We start from the raw sequence: 18864 nt of genomic DNA, 5'->3' as shown, positions 1-18864 counted from the left end.
CCAGGGGCCCTTCTTCCCTCCTGGGAACCGCTCTCATGTGCAGATATGGAGCTCAGGGTCACTACACACTTGTGCTGCGCAGCAAATGCTCTGTTCCTGATGGGCATGCCCAGCCCAGCTTCAGGCTCTTTGTTATGAATCTGGCCCTGAAAGGGAAGGTTTTGCTCTGCATTTCATAAAACCAGGCTTCTGGAAACTCTTGTCTGAGGTATCTAGGTGCTCCAGTGGATACTGTCTTCACCAAATGGCCCCTGGCCGGGCCATTCTGTCGGTCTTTCCTCTCCCCCATCACTCACCCACTCAGTGGCCTAATCCCAGCTTGATTGTCCTCCTGTATCCATGCCATTATTCCTTCCAGACCAAATCCTGTGCTTTCTGCCTTCAGAAAATCCTCAGTTCTTATTTAAGATTTCTCTCCATGACAGTGGTGCCACGTCTGCATCACTTTTGTCACCTTCCTGCTTTCATTTCCCTATCTATCCTAGAGGGAGCAAGGCAATCTATCTCTTCCTCTTCCTCAAAAGTCTGAAGAGACCTGAAGAGACAGACCTAAGATTGTTGCACCTCTGCCTCACCTTTCTGCCCAGTGCCTGAATAGCAAGTAGTGGTCTCCAAGGTCCATGTAGTCCAGTTCAGTTTTCCAGTTACTCCACATAGGCCTTGTTATTTGTAGTGGCTTTTCACAGATGCATGCACGAGCACACTCCCACCCCTCCCCACAAGAGATGAGCCTTATTCCTTTTCATAGCTGTATAATATTCTATGGTATATGTAAAAACAGTCCCCTAATACTGGTCATTCGCTCCATGGGTAGGAGCTTTGGGTATTTGTGTAGATATTTCTAAAGGACAAAAATATCCATTCCTTGAAAGGAAATTGTCATCCTAAAGTATGCACATATAAAGCATTGTCTCCAAAAAGCAAAAGTGGATCAAGTAATATTACCAGTGGTTATGAAAATACCTATTTCTGCACATTCTCATTAAGACTTTTGTCAGACTAGTGAATGGAAAATCTTATCCTGTTTCTGTTTCATTTCTCTGATTGCCAGTGAATAGGGTGCTTTTTTCATGTTTATTGAACTTTTGTATTTACTACAGATTATCTTCTAGTATTCCTTATCTTTTTCTTTTCTTTTTTTTTTTTTTTTTGGCGGTTGTGGAGCCTGAACTGTGGGCCTGGGCTCTGTCCCTCAGCTCTTCAGCTCAAGGCTAGTGCTCTACCACTTGAGCCACAATGCCACTTTCAGCTTTTTCTGTTTATGTGGTGCTTAGGAATTGAACCCAGGGCCTCATGCATGCAAGGCAAGCACTCTACCACTGAGCCACCTTCCCTGCCCAATAAAGCAATATCTTTTTTTTTTTTTTCAGTCTGTTGTGGGGCCTGAACTCTGGGACTAGGCACTGTCCCTGAGCTCAAGGCAAGTGCTCTACCACTTGAGCCAAAGCGCCACTTCTCTTACCTATTTTTCTACTAGGAAATTTATCTTCTTATTAACTCTATTGATTTATATGTTATTTATATATGCTGTAAACACTGTTTTCTCCTAAACTTGTAAATTGTTATTATTGTTGTCATGCTTCTCCTCCTTCTCTTGCTCTTTCTCTTCTTCTCTTTCTTTTTTTTTTTTTTTTTTTTTGTCGGTCGTGGGGCTTGAACTCTGGGCTTGGGCGCTGTCCCTCAGCTCTTCAGCTCAAGGCGAGCGCTCTACCACTTGAGCTATAGCGCCACTTCCGGTTTTCTGGTGGTTTATTGGAGATAGGAGTCTCACGGTCTCTCCTGCCCGGGCTGGCTTTGAACCGCGATCCTCAGATCTCAGCCTCCTGAGTAGCTAGGATTACAGGCGTGAGCCACCAGCGCCCGGCTTCTCTTTCTTTTTTGAGACAGGGTCACATTAGATAGCCCACAGGCTGGCATCAAACTTGGAATCCTCCTGCCTCTGCCTTCTGAATACTGAGATTATAGGCAAGCACAGCCATACCTAGCCTGTACATTATTCTTCTTAAGTCTGTCCCTAGGCTCTTCAGCTCAAGGTGAGCACTCTACCACTTGAGCCACAGTGCCACTGCTGGGTTTCTGGTGGTTAATGGGAGATGAATCTCAGACTTGCCTGCCTGTGCTGGTTTTGAACCAAGATCCTCAGATCTCAGCCTCCTGAGTAGCTAGGATTACAGGTGTGAGCCACCAGCACGGGGTTAGTAGGTCCCCTTTGTTTTCTGTAAGATTGTGAAGCCAAAGATTTACTGTGTTATCCTTATTTCCTTATCCCCCTCCCCCCTCCATCCCTATTTGGTTGTCAGGCAGGTTTTGGTTTATCCTGTCATCTCCAAGTTTTATAGGCCACAATTCCCTGACTGGCTGCTTTTCTTTTTTTTGGAGGGGGGGTCCGGTTGTGGGGCCTGAACTCTGGGCCTGGGCGCTGTCCCTCAGCTCTTCAGCTCAAGGCTAGCACTCTACCACTTGAGGACTGATTGTTTTTCTATTACTGACTCCTATCAGTGCTAGAGATTGAGCCCATGGCCTCTCAAATGCTAAGGGAAAACGCTTTAATGTTGAGCTACACTCTCAATTCCTCAATGATCTGCAAATTTGTAGGAGATTATCATAAATAGTAGAGTTGAATCTTTCACTAGGAAGGTCTTCCCTACCCTAAGACTGTTAGGTTTTTAAAAAGAGGTGGCCGAGTAAGAACAGCACCACGCACGTGGTATTCAGGTAAGGGGTAGGTTTATTCAGTAGACCTGCTGGGACCAGGCAAGGTTGGCACTCCACATGGCTGGGAAAGGCCTTGGAAAGAGAGCGAGCTGGGTAAGAGAGAGAGGACAGAGAGAGAAAAGAGCTAGACAAGAGCAGAAAGAGGGCATCTGGGCCTGGGCTAGGCCTTATCTAGGGTATGGGCGGAAAAAGGTGTGGCCACATCAAATTCAGATGTGACCTCAGCAGATGCAGACGTGACCTCTTCCAGGTGTCCCAGTTGCCTAGGTAACGCAGGTACTGGGTGGAGACTTTGCTGCGAGGAGGGTGGAGTATGCTAGCCATCCAGGAGCGGACCTTACAAAGACTACAAAAAAAAAAGTTTTTGTTGTTTGTTTTTAATGTACTTATAGAATTTTGGTCCTGTCAGGTCTTTTTCTTTATTATTAGTAGTATAGTTATGGGGCTTGAACTCAGGCCTGAGCGCTGTTCCTGAGCTCTTTTTGTTCAATGCTAGCACTCTACCACTTTGAGCCACAGAGCCACTTCCCATTTTCTGGTGATTTTAATTAAGAGTCTCATGGACTTTCCTGCAATCCTCAGATCTCAGCCTCCTGAATCGCTAGCCCAACAGTGCCCAGCCCTGTTGTTGTAAGGTGAATTATTCCAGAAGCTACATTTTGGAATTTGGAATACTGGAGTTTTTATTATACAACACTAGCAGTCTGCACACCACCCGTCGTTACAAAGGCCTACAGTACACAAATACATATAACATAGCTAGCAAACAGGCCAGTGTAAGGTATAAGTACGTAGGTTTCATTAGGTAGCTGAGGAAGAGAACACCACACTGTGCTCAGGTAGGAAAAGAAGTTTATTTACAAAACTGCTATATCCACCCTGCATAATGGAGAGGCATGGCTGAAAAGTGGAGACCTACCCCCAGACCAGGACTTATGTAGGCCAGGGACAGGAAGAGGTGTGGCCAGATGGGGGAAAGGTGTGGCCAAATTGGATCTGGATGTGACCTCAGGGCCTGAGACGGAGGCGTGACCAGAGGCAGCCCAGGACGTCACCTAGCAGGAGGGGGAGGTGACTGCTTCCAGGTGTGCCAGTTAACCTAGGTAACACAGATACTGGGCAGAAACCTAGCTAAGGGATAGAGAGGCGTCTGCTCAGGGCCTGCATGGCTCAGGGCAGACATTATAGCCAGAGAGGGAAGAAAGAACAAAACAATACCAACAAACGAATTCAGCTCCCTGATGCCTGGAAACGGGAGATCAGACATGACCCAATCACGGAAACACACGTGGCCTGGCGTAATGGCACCTGTGCTAGTTTGGGCCTAAATAGGGTCAGCGCAGGGAGGGAGGGGGAGGTCCACAGAAAATTCCCAGTCTCAGTCACTGTACTGACCAGTTCAGTAACCTATCAGCCAGATGCCCACCCCTGCCGCCAGGGATCTGGGCAAGCCCATCACCTGGAAGCCCTGGGGGTTCCTTCCCCCAGCATGAAGACAAAATGCCAGACCCTACCATCTGCCATGTGGCCAATATGGCTCTGGCCATACCTGACCACCTTACTCTACTCTCAGGTCTTAACCTATATGGAGTCTACTTTTCTTAGGTATGAGACAAGAATCTAAGCTGATTTTATTTCTACCACCAAGACTCAGTAGACCACATACCAATTGTTGATATTAATAATCCACTCTTTCCCTATAGTAGATTTGAAGCTACTTTTGTGGTACTTCAAATTTATGACTTTGCTCATTCATCTGCTAAGCATGGTAAACTGTGATTTGGGGAAACAGTCTCTCAGGTTCTCTTTGTGGTTCCACAGCTTGTGATTAGTACCCCTTAAATGCTAAGGAGAGAATGAAGTAGAACATTTTTTGACTGGCTTTGAAGCAGCCACCTACCTGAACAGGGTAATAATGCCTTGAGCCCAGAGTTTTGCTAGGGAAGAGGGCTCCTCATAGGATGCTATTTACTTACTTAGATATTTTATTTTAGCTCAGTTATGATGGCACATGCCTGTAATCCCAGGATTTAGGAGGCTCAGGCAGAAAGAATGCAAGTTCCAGGCTCATTTGGACTACATAGTGATATTCTACCTTCTTGGGGGGGAAAAAAAGGGGAGAAAGAGATGTAGTTTTACTTTTTCTTTCTAATGAATAAAGCATTTACACGCTGGCTAGCAATGTGGTTCAGTAGTAGAGTGCTTTCCTAGCCTGCGTGAAGCCCTGGGTTCGAGTCCTCAGTACCACAAAAGCAGAAAAAGCCAGAAATGGTGCTCTGGTTCAAGTGGTAGAGTGCTAGCCTTCAGCAAAAGAAGCTCAGTGCCCAGGCTCTGATTTCAAACCACAGGACTCACAAAAAAAAAAAAAAAAAAAAAAAAAAAAAAGTATGGGCTGTAAAAGTCAAGGAGTGAATAGATATCAAAAACCCATGTGGGCTGGGAATGTGGCTCAGTGGTAGAATGCAAGCCTTGAGCAAAAAGGATTTCAGAGACAGACCCAGACCCTGAGTTCAAACCCCAGGACTGGCCAAAAAAAAAAAAAAACCTCCTCACCTTTGTGGCTGGCCATGTGGCCTGTTGCCAGTTTTTGTGCATATCTGTATGTGCATGCATGGGTTCCCTGCCAGTTCTTTTCACTTCAAGGTATGTTTGGCAGTCCTTCCAAATTGGGTCATAAAGAGCTTCTAATTCTTTTTACAGCTTTGCCATATTCTCTCTAGATCTTAGCGATGCCCCCCCCCCTTGCTGGTGGCTGTCCCATTGGGCTCAGAGCCCAAACTGTCCCCAGGAAGAAGGGCGGGTTGTTGTGCCAGAGGCTGTCACACTTTTGGTCTACTTGACTTGTTAAGCACAAAGCAAGAACTCCTACTGATGGCATATTTGTGAAATGTGCCCCCATTGCCTGCTTTGTTGATGGAGCCTTCGTGGCAGGGAAAAGCGGTGGCGGGGGGGGGGGCTGCAGTCTGAACTGCAGAGTTGAGCTGAAGCACAAAAAAGGAAAGGGGGCCAATGGTGGAGGAGGCCTTGGGGAGTACCATATTAGAAGGGTGACTCCACTCCGGTGGCCCCAGGAAGCTGCCATTCGAGCTCCTGAGCAGTCTCTAGTGCATTCCCATGCACTCAGTACAAACCCCTGCAGCCACACACAGGAGCACCCATCAAGAGGTTAGGGACATTGAGGACTGCTCTTGCTCCTCAGAAAACCCAGCCAGGCACCGGTGGCTCACACCTTTAACCCTAGCTACCCAGGAGGCTGAGATCTAAGGATCTTGGTTCAAAACCAGCCCGGGCAAGAAAATCCATGAGACTCTTATCTCCAATTAACCACCAGAAAACCAGAAGTGGTGCTGTGGCTCAAGTGGTAGAGTGCTAGCTTTGAGCTGAAGAGCTGAGGGACTGTGCCCAGGCTGAGAGTTCAAGACCCATGACCGACAAGAAAGAAAGAAAGAAAGAAAGAAAGAAAGAAAGAAAGAAAGAAAGAAAGAAAGAAAGAAAGAAAGAAAGAAAGAAAGAGAAAGAAAGAATGAAAGAAAGCCCACCTCCTTTGCCAACCACAACTGTTTAATAAATATCCTGTGTACGATGCCACAAATGGCTTTTCAAGTAGAAGGAAAGCTGAAGCCAGCTTTAAGGGCTAGGCTGGGGGCATGGCATAAGTGGTAGAATGCCTGCCTAGCAAGCAGAAGGCCCTAAATTCAATCCCCACTACTGCCAAAAGAAAAAGAAATCAGACTGCCTGAGAAGATGGTGAAGAGGGGGAAGGATTCTGAGAAGCCACAAAACTGACCCTAAAAACAAGATAGCACTCTTTGCTTGTCAAAGTAGTATAGCTGTAAAGAATATATGTTCAGCCAGGCGTGCGTGAGTGGCTCACGCCTATAATCCTAGCTACTCAGGAGGCTGAGATCTGAGGATCGCGGTTCAAAGCCAGCCCGGGCAGGAAAGTCCGTGAGATTATTATCCCCAGTAAACCACTAGAAACCCGGAAGTGGCGCTGTGGCTCAAGTGGTAGAGCGCTGGCTTTGAGCTCAAGAGCACAAGGACAGCACCCAAGCCCAAAGTTCAAGCCCCACAACCGACAAAAAAAAAAAAAGAATATATGTTCACAGGATGTGAGCAAACAGGCCTGCGCTTCTCTGCTCCTGTGTGCTCCTGTGCTCCTGTGCTTACTGTATTCTGCCCCAGCCACTCCTCTGGAGGACAATTTGGCAAGATGAAGGAGATGACTTCAAACCTTGGGAACTAGATAACAAACAAATTTATTGACAAAAGTTTTTTATTTACATATTTTTATTATTATTATCTTTAAGTAGTTGTGCAAAGAAGTTCCCACTCTACAAAACAGTATATGAGGACAAGGTGTCTGACAACATTGTCAGCCATCATTCCTAACCCATCCCTTCTCTCACTTTTTTTTTTAATTGAGATTAGGTGATTACATAAATTTCACATATTTCACAGTATTGTGGGACAGTGACAGTGACAAAAATTGTTTAACAGATTGTTTAACTATGGCTGTAGTTCAGTGGTAGAGATTTGCCTAGCATGCACTAGGCCCTGGGGGGGGCGGTGCGGGAGTGGGAATGGAGAGAGGGAGAAGAAGAAGGCGGAAAGGAAGAGGAAGAGGAAGAAGAGGAAAAGGAGGAAAGAGAAGTATGAAGGGTGTTGAACAGTACATCAGGAGCCAGTGATTCTTTTGTAATCCTAACTACTCAGAGAGTTGGAATCTAAGGATGGTAGTTCAGAGCCAGTCCAGGCAGAAAAGTCTATGAGATTCACATCTCCAATTAATCTCCAAAAAGGAAGCCTGCTAGTTGTGAACAAAAAGCCCAACATGAGCATGCGGATGTGAGTTCAAGCTGCAGTACTGTCAATGTTTTAAAATAAAGATGACCTGTAACACCTTCAAGATGTGGCCCCAGCACCCTTCTCTTAACCTTACTGTCCCCACTTTGACAAGAGACCCCCATTTTAGAGACTAGAATGTCAGCAAGAGCCTTAAATGCAGGAAGACAATAAATGCCAATATTTGGTTCTCTAATCTCTTCTTCTGTGTATGGAAATGCACTGGGTTTGTGAGGGACAGGGGAGTTCCCAGAACATAGTCATGTTTCTTGTGTTGGGAGACGTGCCTTCTGTTCTACACCAGAGTCGTGGGCAGATGTTCCTTTGTTTCATCTCCTGGGAGCTAGATCTAATAGGAAGCTTCTGGGGAAGGACCTAGGGACAGCAGCCTTCACCAGGGTCTTCCTGTACAAGGCTCTTGCCTGAACCCCAGTGTCCTCTCCACATCTTTTCTGTCCAAAGCTACCAGCCACAGAAGTACTGTCTGACCACCAAGAGGAACTGGCCTATAGAGTGGCAGTTCAGGCGCTCTGGGAGGAAGCAGCCTTGAAAATCATCAGGCCTGAGAATCAGAGCAAGCACCCTGGGGTTTTCCCCAAAGCTCTCCTATTTCCTTCTGTGTTCCCACTCACTGTTCTCACTGCAGGACCATAGCGCCCACCCTCTCTTCTCCCAGCTGACCACTGTTCCTGGCCCTGGTTCCATTTCTAGATCTCTTTCCCAGCCATAGTTCCCTTCCAATTTGGGCTTTAAATCTGTCACCTCAGCAGTTCCCCTTGTCCCCATCCAGGCCCCGACCCCTTCGCGCCACTCAGGAGCCACTCTGGGGGTGCTGGTCAGCCTGTTCCAGGCTCTCAGCAGATTTTAGATTTCACAACACTTCCTGCCACCGAAGCCTCTCCACTCCCAACAGCCGTGTTATGCCTTGCCTTAAACAGACCCAGCAGACCCAACTTCCTACCTCCTTCCTTTCTACAAGACCCCAGCTCTAGATCCAGGTGGCTGTGCCTCCTCCAGACCAGGCTTTGATTTCAGAGCCCCTGGGCTCCAGCTCCTTCCTCCTCCCAAGCTCTCCCATCTCTGCGCTGTCTGTCTGGCAGTGTGACCTTTCTATAACTGCACACCCGTCATGTCACTCCTTTGCTTAAGAGTGTCCTTCAGGCTTTTATCCTGGAAAGGAAATTTAATCAGTCCAGCCTACTGTGCCAAAAGCCTTCATGCCTGTTCTTCAACTCAGGCTCAGTGGGTTCCCTCTCTTCTGCCATACATACCTAAAACGTTGTAGCTGTTCAAACTCATAAAAAGCATCTGCCTCTAAGCTTTGCCATACTCCACTCCCCCTTCATAGAAGTCTTCTTCCTGTCTGTCTTCCTTTGTCTAAATCAGGATTTCCATCCTTCCTGACTAGCTTGTTTTACAGTCCTTGCACTAGTTTTGAGCATGGTAAGGACAGGAGCTGTGGCTTTGCTCTCTAGGGCTCATTGAGTGGTGTACAGTGGTTGACTGTAGAGGGCAAGTTTCAAAAAGTGTACAGAAAGCACTCACCTATTGGGTTGATTTAGTCACAGATTCTAAAGCAAAAGATAGACAGGATACCCAGCTGGCCTAAAGCCAACCAGCGGTCTTCGCCTGCCAATGTCCTCACAGGGGCCACCAGGCCTCCAGCCTTTTACTCAAAATGAGTGATAAACCAGACATGTCCAAAGTGGAGAAGTTTGACCGATCAAAATGGAAGAAAACTAATACTGAGGGGGGAAAAAAAACTCTTCTCTCTAAGGAAACTATCCAGCAAGAGGAGGAGTATATCCAAACATCTTAAAATGGGGATGTCCTCTCAAGAGCAAGGGTCAATAACCACCTGGGAAGCTTGTTTCTGTAAACGTATGTGTAGCGATTTGAGGCACCAGCTGATGGTTTCCCCACTATGTTTCCTGACTAAGAGGGCAGCAGTAGCCAAGTTGCCTTAAATTTATTTTTAAACTGAAATTCCAGACAGCAGATGCACATCACAGTAATCTCACTACTGATGACCCTTGTATGTAACAGAGCAAGCCAGTTTTAATATAGTAGGCGCCTTTTAAAATCATTAAAAAGGTGAATGTTTTTGCAAAAGAAAGAAAAAAAAAAAGAGATCTAGGCACTTGTGGCTCACACCTGTAATTCCAACTACTCAGGAGGTTGAGATCTGAGGATTGCAATTCAAAACCAGCCTTGGCAAGAATGTTTGTGAGACTCTTCTCACTAATTAACCACCAAAAAGTTGAAAGTAGAGCTGTGGCTTAAGTGGAGAAGTGCCAGCTTTGAGCAAAAAACGCTAAAAGACAGTGCTATACCCTTAGTTCAAACCCTAGTACAGGTACAAACTAATTTTTTTTTTTTTGGTCAGTCATGGGGCCTGAACTCTGGGCCTGAGCGCTGTCCCTCAGCATTCCGCTTAAGGCTAGCACTCTACCACTTGAGCCAGGGCCTCGTGCATACAAGGCAAGCACTCTACCACTGAGCCACCTTCCCAGCCCCAAACTAATTGTTAAAAATAAAGAATAAATAATTGTTTTTTAAAAAGCAAAAGATAGCTAAGGTGGGCTCGGGGATCTGTACTGACCTTTGAATATGGCTAGTAGCAGATGAACCTAGAGGAAAGGGGCTGGGAAGGTGGCTCAGTGGTAGAGTGCTTGCCTTGCATGCATGAGACCCTGGGTTCGATTCCTCAGCACCACATAAGCAAAAAGAAAAAAAAAAAGCCAGAAGTGGCACTGTGGCTCAAGTGGTAGAGCACTAGCCTTAAGCTGAAGAGCTGAGGGACAGTGCCCAGGCCCAGAGTTCAGGCCCCATGACCGGACCCAAAAACCTAGAGGAAAAGGAGTAAGTGTCTAGATAGTTTCCTGTGTCCTCAAGTTCAGTGCTTGCTTCTGTGTGACAACAGGTTTGAAAAACACAGATCTGGAAAAAAAGACTGTGAGGCAAACAGACAAGTAGCCAAAGTCAGAAATGGTATTGTTGGGAAATGCCAAGAGCTCTAAGAGGGTCTTCTGTGTATTTATCTCCAAAGCAAAGCATGCTATCTGGAGCCGACTGTGAATTCTAAGCACTGATAAGCACAAATCAGCACCTTGTGCTTCCTATTTTGCTTCTGTCTACTTTATGAAAGAGAATGATTTTTACCCGGATTCAGAAGTGATCACCAGGGGCTGAAGCCTGAGATGATCATGGACCCTGGTGGTGAGGAGTGATGCTCAGTCCCTACATCCCAGGGGAAAGATGTTCCACTAATGTGCTGAGAGACTTGCAGATGGGATGCCCTGACCCTGCAAGGGCCTTTGGAGGTAGGAGGGCTTCAGAGAGATAGGGCCGTAGTAGTCCCTGTGAACTCATCATGCTCAGGGAACAGTACGTGAGCATGTACTTAAGAAATGAAGGCCTGATTTCTGGGAGTCCTAAAAACAAATCCCACCAGATGAGTCTTATTTTTTTTTTTTTTTTTTTGTCGGCCGTGGGGCTTGAACTCTGGGCCTGGGCGCTGTCCCTCAGCTCTTCAGCTCAAGGCGAGCGCTCTACCACTTGAGCTACAGCGCCACTTTGGTTTTCTGGTGGTTTATTGGAGATAGGAGTCTCACGGTCTCTCCTGCCCGGGCTGGCTTTGAACCGCGATCCTCAGATCTCAGCCTCCTGAGTAGCTAGGATTACAGGCGTGAGCCACCAGCGCCCGGCTGAGTCTTATTTTTATCTTTTAAAAAAATTATTGTTATTATGAAGGTGATGTACAGAGTGGTGACAATTACATAAGTCAGGTAAATAGTGCATTTCTTTTTTTGACAAAGTCACCCCTTCCCTCTCTCCTAATTTTATCTTTGGACAGAATAACCAGGTACAGTCAGAGGGCTGTATGTATGGTATATCTAGAGCATCATAGGACATTTGATGAGGCTGTCACCACATCTTAGGGATGGAGAAATGTGAAAGATGGTAGAATTAGGTAGACTTACGAGAATCCACCCACAAGGCAGGCAGCTGGGGCACCCTAAGTTTTGCCTTCCCTAACTGGTGAGGCAGGGCAGATCTAGTATCTTGGATGAGGCCATTAGTAGAACAATGGTCAGATTCAAAGGCGACAAGAATACAACAAATGAAAATCCGAGATCTCAGCAGACAATAATGATGGGCTGAGTCGGAAACAAAAGCCCAACTATACAATTAAAAGCAGGATCTAGGGAATGGGGTTTGATAGCAAGATGTGTGAAAAAAAAAAAGACTCCAGCTCAATCTGTTAGCTGCTTGGCATCTCCAGCCTGCCAAGAAAATGAGCATCAGATTCTAGTCTTCCATGCAGAATGGCTCACTTGAAGAGGGACACTGACAACCGTGTGGCCTTAGGAGAACAAAGGAAAATGGCCAAAAGATAGAAAAGTGGGGCAGTGACACCTAGAAAAGGAATAGCCAGCCATGGAGTACAGCAAGTGCATCATGAATTGGGTGCCCAGCCCATCAGAAAGCTCCCAGAGCACAGAATCTAGACGTCCTGGAATAAATCCCAGAAGGGCAGATTTTGGCATAATATGGGAGCAACTTCCTTTATTTAGTCCAATGAATAGTCTGGGCTGCTTGGCAGACATGGTACTTCTTTGGTTAAAATGGATGCTGGTAAGGGCCAGGAGGAAATGTAAGCCATTAGTCTAGGGGACAGTAAGGTGTTTCCTAAATTGGAGGGTCGATGACTCTGTCGTAGGTTTCACTTTTCCAAAGGTAACATTTTGTTGCTTACAGTTAATCAGGGAGGTTGCATATCACAAGGTACTCAGTGTACTTAGAAAGGAGACCATCTGCATACTGCTGTTCAGCCACAGGCCAGAGTGGGTGATGGCCTATCCCCTCCACAAAGGAAACAGCTTTCCTGTAATCTTCCATCGTGCAGATTTGTTTTGCCTGTTTTTATCCCTAAAAGGGACTGTGCAGTGTTCTCTAGATATCCTCAGAGATGTAAGTCAGGCAGACACCATAAGGCTGGGTGTCAGGCAGCATTTCCATAGCAAAACTGGCCACTACTGTTGCTTCCTGAGCTGCCCTAGAGATGTGGAAAAGGCAGCTCACACCTTTGGCCAGATGCCTGACAGCCTTTTAGGGCAGTTCAGCCTCAGCTGGCCCTGGTTCCCTTGGAGAGTGAAGACAGGGCATCCGTGGGGCTGTACTGATCCGGTTCTCTGCCCACACTAGCTGATGCCTTTGCCTGTACAAAGTACTCAGCCCCATGTTCCTGTGCGAACTGCAGGGGCAACTGCAGGCTAGAATCCTCTGTATTGTAAGTTTAGAAAAGTGGACTCCAAATTATCTAGTGTCTTAGACTCCTCGAGTGCTAATCCAGTGTCCTGGTCTTACAGAGGCCCCTGGAGGCGGGCAGGGTGGAGGCTGAGGCTGGCCTGGCCTGTGTCTCTGTGCTGAAGCCTGTTGCCTTATATGACAGTGACTGGGAGGGCTCCAGTGGCTTCGGCATCCTTCTCTGCCTGCCTGGTTTGAACTCTGCCTGCTGTTTCCGGGTACTTCTGGGGACGAAGAGCCCGCAGGCCAGCCTAGGCTGTGCGCTTTGCCTGCTTGCTGCACAGTTGAGGTGGCATGTGGGGTAGGGCCCTTCTTTTTGTCCTCTGTAGACCAAGCGCTCCACTTGTAAAATAAAAAAAGGTAGCCCTTCCCCTCTCCTGAGTCCCAGTGGGAACTGAGAATGTAGGGTCTGTGTTGAAAAGACGGGGAGGGCTGTTAGGATGAAAGACAGTGGGAGGGCTGGCCAGCAGAGAGGGGTTGAAAGGAGGAGCTCCCTCTCTCAGATGTGGGTTCCTTTGCATCCAGTCACCCCCTCAGTGCTGTTTTCTTTTCTTCCTTTCTGGATTACAGCCCTGGCCTGACCCCCGCCCCTCCCCAAACCCGCCTCTTCCCTTTTGGACCCGCCCCCAGCACTGCTGTGAAGCCTGCCAGCTCTGGCCCGCTTTCCAGGCCCACTGTGGGTGACCAGGATCCCTTGCAGGCCTAGGCTGGGGGCATTAATGAAGCCCAGATGCAGGACTCTTGACTGGCCCAAAGTTTGCTTCAGAGCAGAGGCAGCTTGGAGGAGCCATTTACCTCCCACTGTGTCCTAGCCCAGCTGCTGTTTAAAAAGCTGGAAAGCAGGTCCTGGCTGAATGAATGTAAGGAGATGGAAGAGGCTGCTGGGGGAAGCGGAGGAGGTCGGGGGGGGGGGGGGGGGGGGGCAGGGTAAGAGGGGAGGAAAGGCAGGCTCAGAGTTCAGGCAAGGTCTGCACCATTGAGGCCTGGAGTGGGGTAGAGATGGAGGTTCCAGCTCACTACCACCCCTTAATGGTGGCTGCCTGTCCTCAGTGCTCTAGTCCAGGGCCCTGGGGAAGGTCCATGCAGATCATGGCAGCCCTCTGCAGAAAGAGGTCATGGCCAAAGGGAGATAGTCAGTGAAGGATTGACCTCCCCCCCCCCACTGTTTTCCCAGGTGCATACAGATGTCAGGCAAGCCACAAAGATATGCACAGACTCCATTTTCCTAACAGTCAGGCCCATGTCGAGAATAGAGAGAATGATTGGTTGCTCTTATGGTTGCCAGATGGAGTACAAATATCACATGGAACAAACATGCTAAAATAAAAATGATCATTTATCTGAAATTCAGATTTAATAGGCCATCCTGTATTTTGATTTACTAAGTCAGCCATGTCTACTTTGCCCTTCTGGCTGAAATTCTTTTTTTTTTTTTTTTAACATCATGGTTTCATTGAACTGAAGCATACAAACAACAGTGCACACAGACCATTAAATGCATGTGTCAGCGGATTTTCACAAGCCAAACATGTATGAAACGGACATTTAGGTCAAGAGAGGACATGGTACCTGAGCCTCTCCCCAGTATCCCCACATCCAGCAGGCTAAAATTTGTTTTGGACTTTAAGTGATTGAGCTCAGACACCTACATCTCCCCCCCCCCCCACACACACACCCATTGGTCATGGGGCCTGAACTTTGAGCCTGGGCACTATCCCTGAACTCTCCAGTTCAGGGATTCTCACATCTCAGCCTCCTAAGTAGGTAGGATTACAGGCGTGAGCCACCAGCATCCAGTGACACCTAAGTTTTTGTGTGTGTCTTCTTTCCCACAGTACTGTGAAGATGGGCCGAGTTGGAAGTAATCCTTCATGTGTGATCATGACTCTCCATAGGAGTTACCTGTATAGATTAGCCTAATCTGTTTATGCAGGGTACTTCCACCTGTATGAACATTTTAGTACCTCTTTCTCTTTTACTTATTCCCTACAAATAGCATTTCAGGGTCAGGAAAAGGTATATATGCACTTTTTTTTTCTTTTTTTTTGTGCTGGTACACTGGAGCTTGAACTCAGGACCTGAGCACTCTATCTGGTACTCTACCCCTTGAGCAATACCTCCACTTCTAGCCTTTGGAGTTAATTGGAGATCAAAGTCTCATGGACTTTTCTACCCAGGGTGGCTTGGAATCTTGATTCTCAGATCTCAGCCTCCTGAGTAGCTAGGATTATAGGTATGAGCCACTGGTGCCTGGCTCTTCCCTTGCTGCTTTTAACTCACCCTAACCCTTGAGACCTCATGAATAAAATCATAGTTCCTTTTGGGGGGACAGGAAGGGATCTGAGACCAGAACTCAAACTCAGTACCTGATACTTTCCCTCATTGGCTAGTGCTGTACCAACTACACCATGTCTCCAACCCTGAAATCAGAGTTCCAACCTTTAGCATTGAAGGCCTGTTTGGGGAATATCATCCTGAAGAGGAATTCTAGTTCCATCCTGAGCCAGTCAAAGCAATGCTAAATGACCACTCAGAATCTCCACTCAGGCTTCTGATGCAAGAGGTTCTGCTGATTCACATTTGGCTCATGTACTAAGAAGTCCAGGGGCTGCTGGCTTCAAGCACACCTGGCTTCAGCCACACACTTGTCCTCTGCTGGTCTGCCTCCCTGATGTTGCTTTTAGGCTTTCCCACTGGGAACAGGATGACCACCAGCACTGTGGGGTTGGTAATGTGTCACATTAGCAGCTCTACTGGGAAGACATACTTCTCAATGGTCCAGCCAGGCCCTGAGCACATGTTAGTGGCTGTTACTCTCCTGCCCACCATGGAAAAACAAACTGGGGTGGGGGTCCCCAAAGGAAAGGTTCTAGATTTTTTTTACATTGAGTAAAAGCAAACACAAAATATAGCCCCATCAAGCCAGGTCACCTCTGGGACTGGGCGCTGTCCCTCAGCTCTTCAGCTCAAGGCTAGTGAGCTACCACTTTGAACTGCAGGGCCACTTCCGGCTTTTTCTGTTTATGTGGTGCTGAGGAATGGAACCCAGGGGCCTCACGCATGCAAGGCAAGCACTCTGCCTCTGAGCCACCTTTCCAGCCCCCTCTCAGTTGTTTTCTTCCTCTAAATACTTTTGTTTGTTTTATAGTGCTGAGAATAAACCCCAGAGCTTTCTATGTGCATGCTAGGCAGCAAGCACTTTACCTCTGAGCTATATACTTCAAGCCTAGTTTTATCCCTTGATGTATCGATATGCAGAAGATATACAGAGACAAGGATGTTGAACCAGTTTGCATGTTGTTTGGGATTTTTTGCTAGTTTTTGTCAGTGCTGGGATTTGACCTCATCTTGAGCCACATCTCCAGCCCTATTTGTTTTAAGGTTATTTTTTAGAGTCTTTCTCCCCACCCTAGCCCAGACAGCAATCTTCCTAGCTATGACCTCACCAGTAGCTGGGAGACAGCCATATTGCCTGGCATGTTTGGTTTTTTTTTTTCTTTTTTTTTTTGCCGGTTGTGGGGCCTGAACTCTGGGCCTGGGTGCTGTCCCTCAGCTCTTCAGCTCAAGGCTAGCACTCTACCACTTGAGCCACAGTGCCACTTCTGGCTTTTTCTGCTTATGTGGTGCTAAGGAATCGAACCCAGGGCCTCATGCATGCAAGGCAAGCACTCTACCACTGAGCCACTTTCCCAGCCCTGCCTGGCATGTTTTGTTCAAATAGTTGCTAACTTTTTGCTTGGGATAATCTTGAACCAAGACCCTCTAAATTTCCGCCTGCCAGATAGCTAGGATTATACATGTGAGTCACCAGGCCTAGCCCACATTTTGGTTTTCTGAGACATAGTCTTAGTATGTAGTCCAGGCTGGCTTTGAATTCACAATCTTCATACCTCTGTACTAGGATTACAGGTGTGTACCACCATGCCAAAACTTTTTTTTTTTTTTTTTTTTTTTTTTTTTTGTGGTGGTGATGGTGCTAGGGTTTGAATTCAGGGCCTTGAATTTGCTAGGCAGGTACTCTGCCACTTGAGTCACATACTTAACACTATGAAACATTTTTGAATATAACACTCCTTTGCTTATACATATCCACAGGTTCATAGGGACATAGGGTTGACAACATTACCCTCTTCATGGGTATCCTGATCTTCCTGGGCTCCTGCTTAACCGGCTCCCTGACTTCCAGCCTAGCCCTTGGCCTTTTCTCAGGTTTTGCTTGCTCTTCCCTCCCAGGCAGCTTCGAAGCCAGCTCAGCCTTGTTATCATCACCCGGATGCTGGGCCAGCAAGACATACTTTTTCTCTGGCAAGAGAAAACTCAGGTAAGTCCGTCTCAGCTGGAGCAGGAAGGTCAGTGGTGCATTGCCTACTCAGTCTTGAAGCTTTGCCAGAAAGACTACTCCAAGAACTCAGCTGAATTGGATATTTTTATATTTATTTTTTAAATTATCTCAGCTGGGCGCCAGCAGCTCACACATGTAATCCTAGCTACTTAAGATGCTGAGATCTGAGGATAGCAGTTCAAAGCCATCCTTTGCAGGAAAGTCAGTGAGATTCTTATCTCCAGTTAACCACCAGAAAACTAGAAGTGGTACTAGAAGTGGTGCTGTGGCTCAAAATTGTAGTGCATTAGCCTTGAGCAATAAGAGCTCAGGGTCAGCACCTATACCCTGAGTATAAGCCCCATCACACACACACACACACACACACACACACACACACACACACACACACACACACACACACAAAAGAAAAAAGATTTTTAAAAAGATAATGAGTGGGGGGGATATAGGAAGGGGAAACAAAGGAGGAGGCTACAATGCTTGATAAGAAATGTACTCATTATCTTGCCCATGTAAATGTAACTCCTCTGTGTGGTATTTTCACAATAATAAAAAAAAGATAATGAATGATAAAAATGGAAACCAATACTATCTGGTGGCTCAGACCTTTAGTCCTAGCTACTCAGGAGGCTGAGATCTAAGGACTACAGTTCAAAGCTACCCTGGACAGAATGTGATTCATTTCCAGTTAAACACCAAAAAGCTGAAAGTAAAGTTATGGCTCAAGTGATAGAGCACCAGCCTTATGTGGAAAAAGCCCAGAAAGAGTGCAAGGAACTTGAGTTCAAGCTCAAGTGCTAATACACACATACACACACACGTGTGTGTGCATGTGTGCACATGCAAGTGCACAAGCAAAATACTACCAAATAAAAGCTCTTCCCTCTAGGTGCCCCTTGGGACCTAGTGTTAAGTCATCTGATCTGGCAGCTCAGAGGCCCTAGAGATGCTAAAAATGGGTTAAGGAAATTGAGAACATCTCACCTCCCCAGGATTTTCCCAGGAATTCCTGAAGAGATGTAGGGTCCAACAAAACTCCCAACACAACCACACTAGAAGAGGCAGGCATGGAGCTGGGAAGGTGGCTCAGTGGTAGAGTGCTTGCCTTGCATGCATGAGGCCCTGGGTTTGATTCCTCAGCACCACGTAAGCAGAAAAAGCCCAAAATGGCACTATGGCTCAAGTGGTAGAGTGTTAGCCTTGAGCTGAAGAGCTGAAGGACCGCACCCAGGCCCAGAGTTCAGGCCCCATGACCACCACAACAAAAATGCATAGATACATCCATTTGTGTATGCAAATAAAAATATTATTAAAAAAAAAAAAAAGAAGAGGCAGGCACATGGGCAAAGGCTGGGTTACACTAGACCCTGGAGGTGTACATGGTAAGCTTGAGTAAATCCTCAGAGTGCTGGTGGAACATTCCAGCATATCCTCAGGCCTGGTGGACCAGGTGTCTAGATACTGTGATTGTAAAAAGGGAGTTCAGAAAAATGATGGGTAGTTGGCTTGTCAGGATGGGCTCAGCCTGGCTTTTGTTCCAATGTTGCCCTTTGCCCTAGAACTTGGTATATCTGAAGCTATTGTCTTTCCTTCTCCAGAGGTGATGGTCCAGCCCCAATGCCTCAGTCCTGTTCTTCCCCCTTAAATTAGTT

The 18864-nt window shown here is 46.9% G+C and overlaps 1 protein-coding gene and 1 pseudogene across 6 annotated transcripts in view; both read left to right on the top strand.

Annotated features, from left to right (window-relative positions):
- The window catches only part of Fam178b (family with sequence similarity 178 member B), a 112579-nt gene that overhangs the window by 67234 nt on the left and 26481 nt on the right, over window positions 1-18864 (top strand). For all 6 annotated transcript variants that reach the window (XM_069988461.1, XM_069988462.1, XM_069988463.1 and 3 more), the window contains one exon: window positions 17104-17191. In XM_069988461.1, the coding sequence (XP_069844562.1) occupies window positions 17104-17191 (88 nt within the window). The remainder of the gene's footprint in view (window positions 1-17103; window positions 17192-18864) is intronic.
- On the top strand, window positions 9239-9379 carry LOC138804165 (thymosin beta-15A pseudogene; annotated as a pseudogene).

The sequence above is a fragment of the Dipodomys merriami genome, unplaced genomic scaffold, assembly GCF_024711535.1.
Source record: "Dipodomys merriami isolate MVZ:Mamm:240054 unplaced genomic scaffold, mDipMer1.0.p SCAF_36, whole genome shotgun sequence".
Classification (NCBI taxonomy): domain Eukaryota; kingdom Metazoa; phylum Chordata; class Mammalia; order Rodentia; family Heteromyidae; genus Dipodomys; species Dipodomys merriami.
Note: the sequence above shows the minus strand (reverse complement) of the source record. Positions and strands in the feature narration are given on the sequence as shown.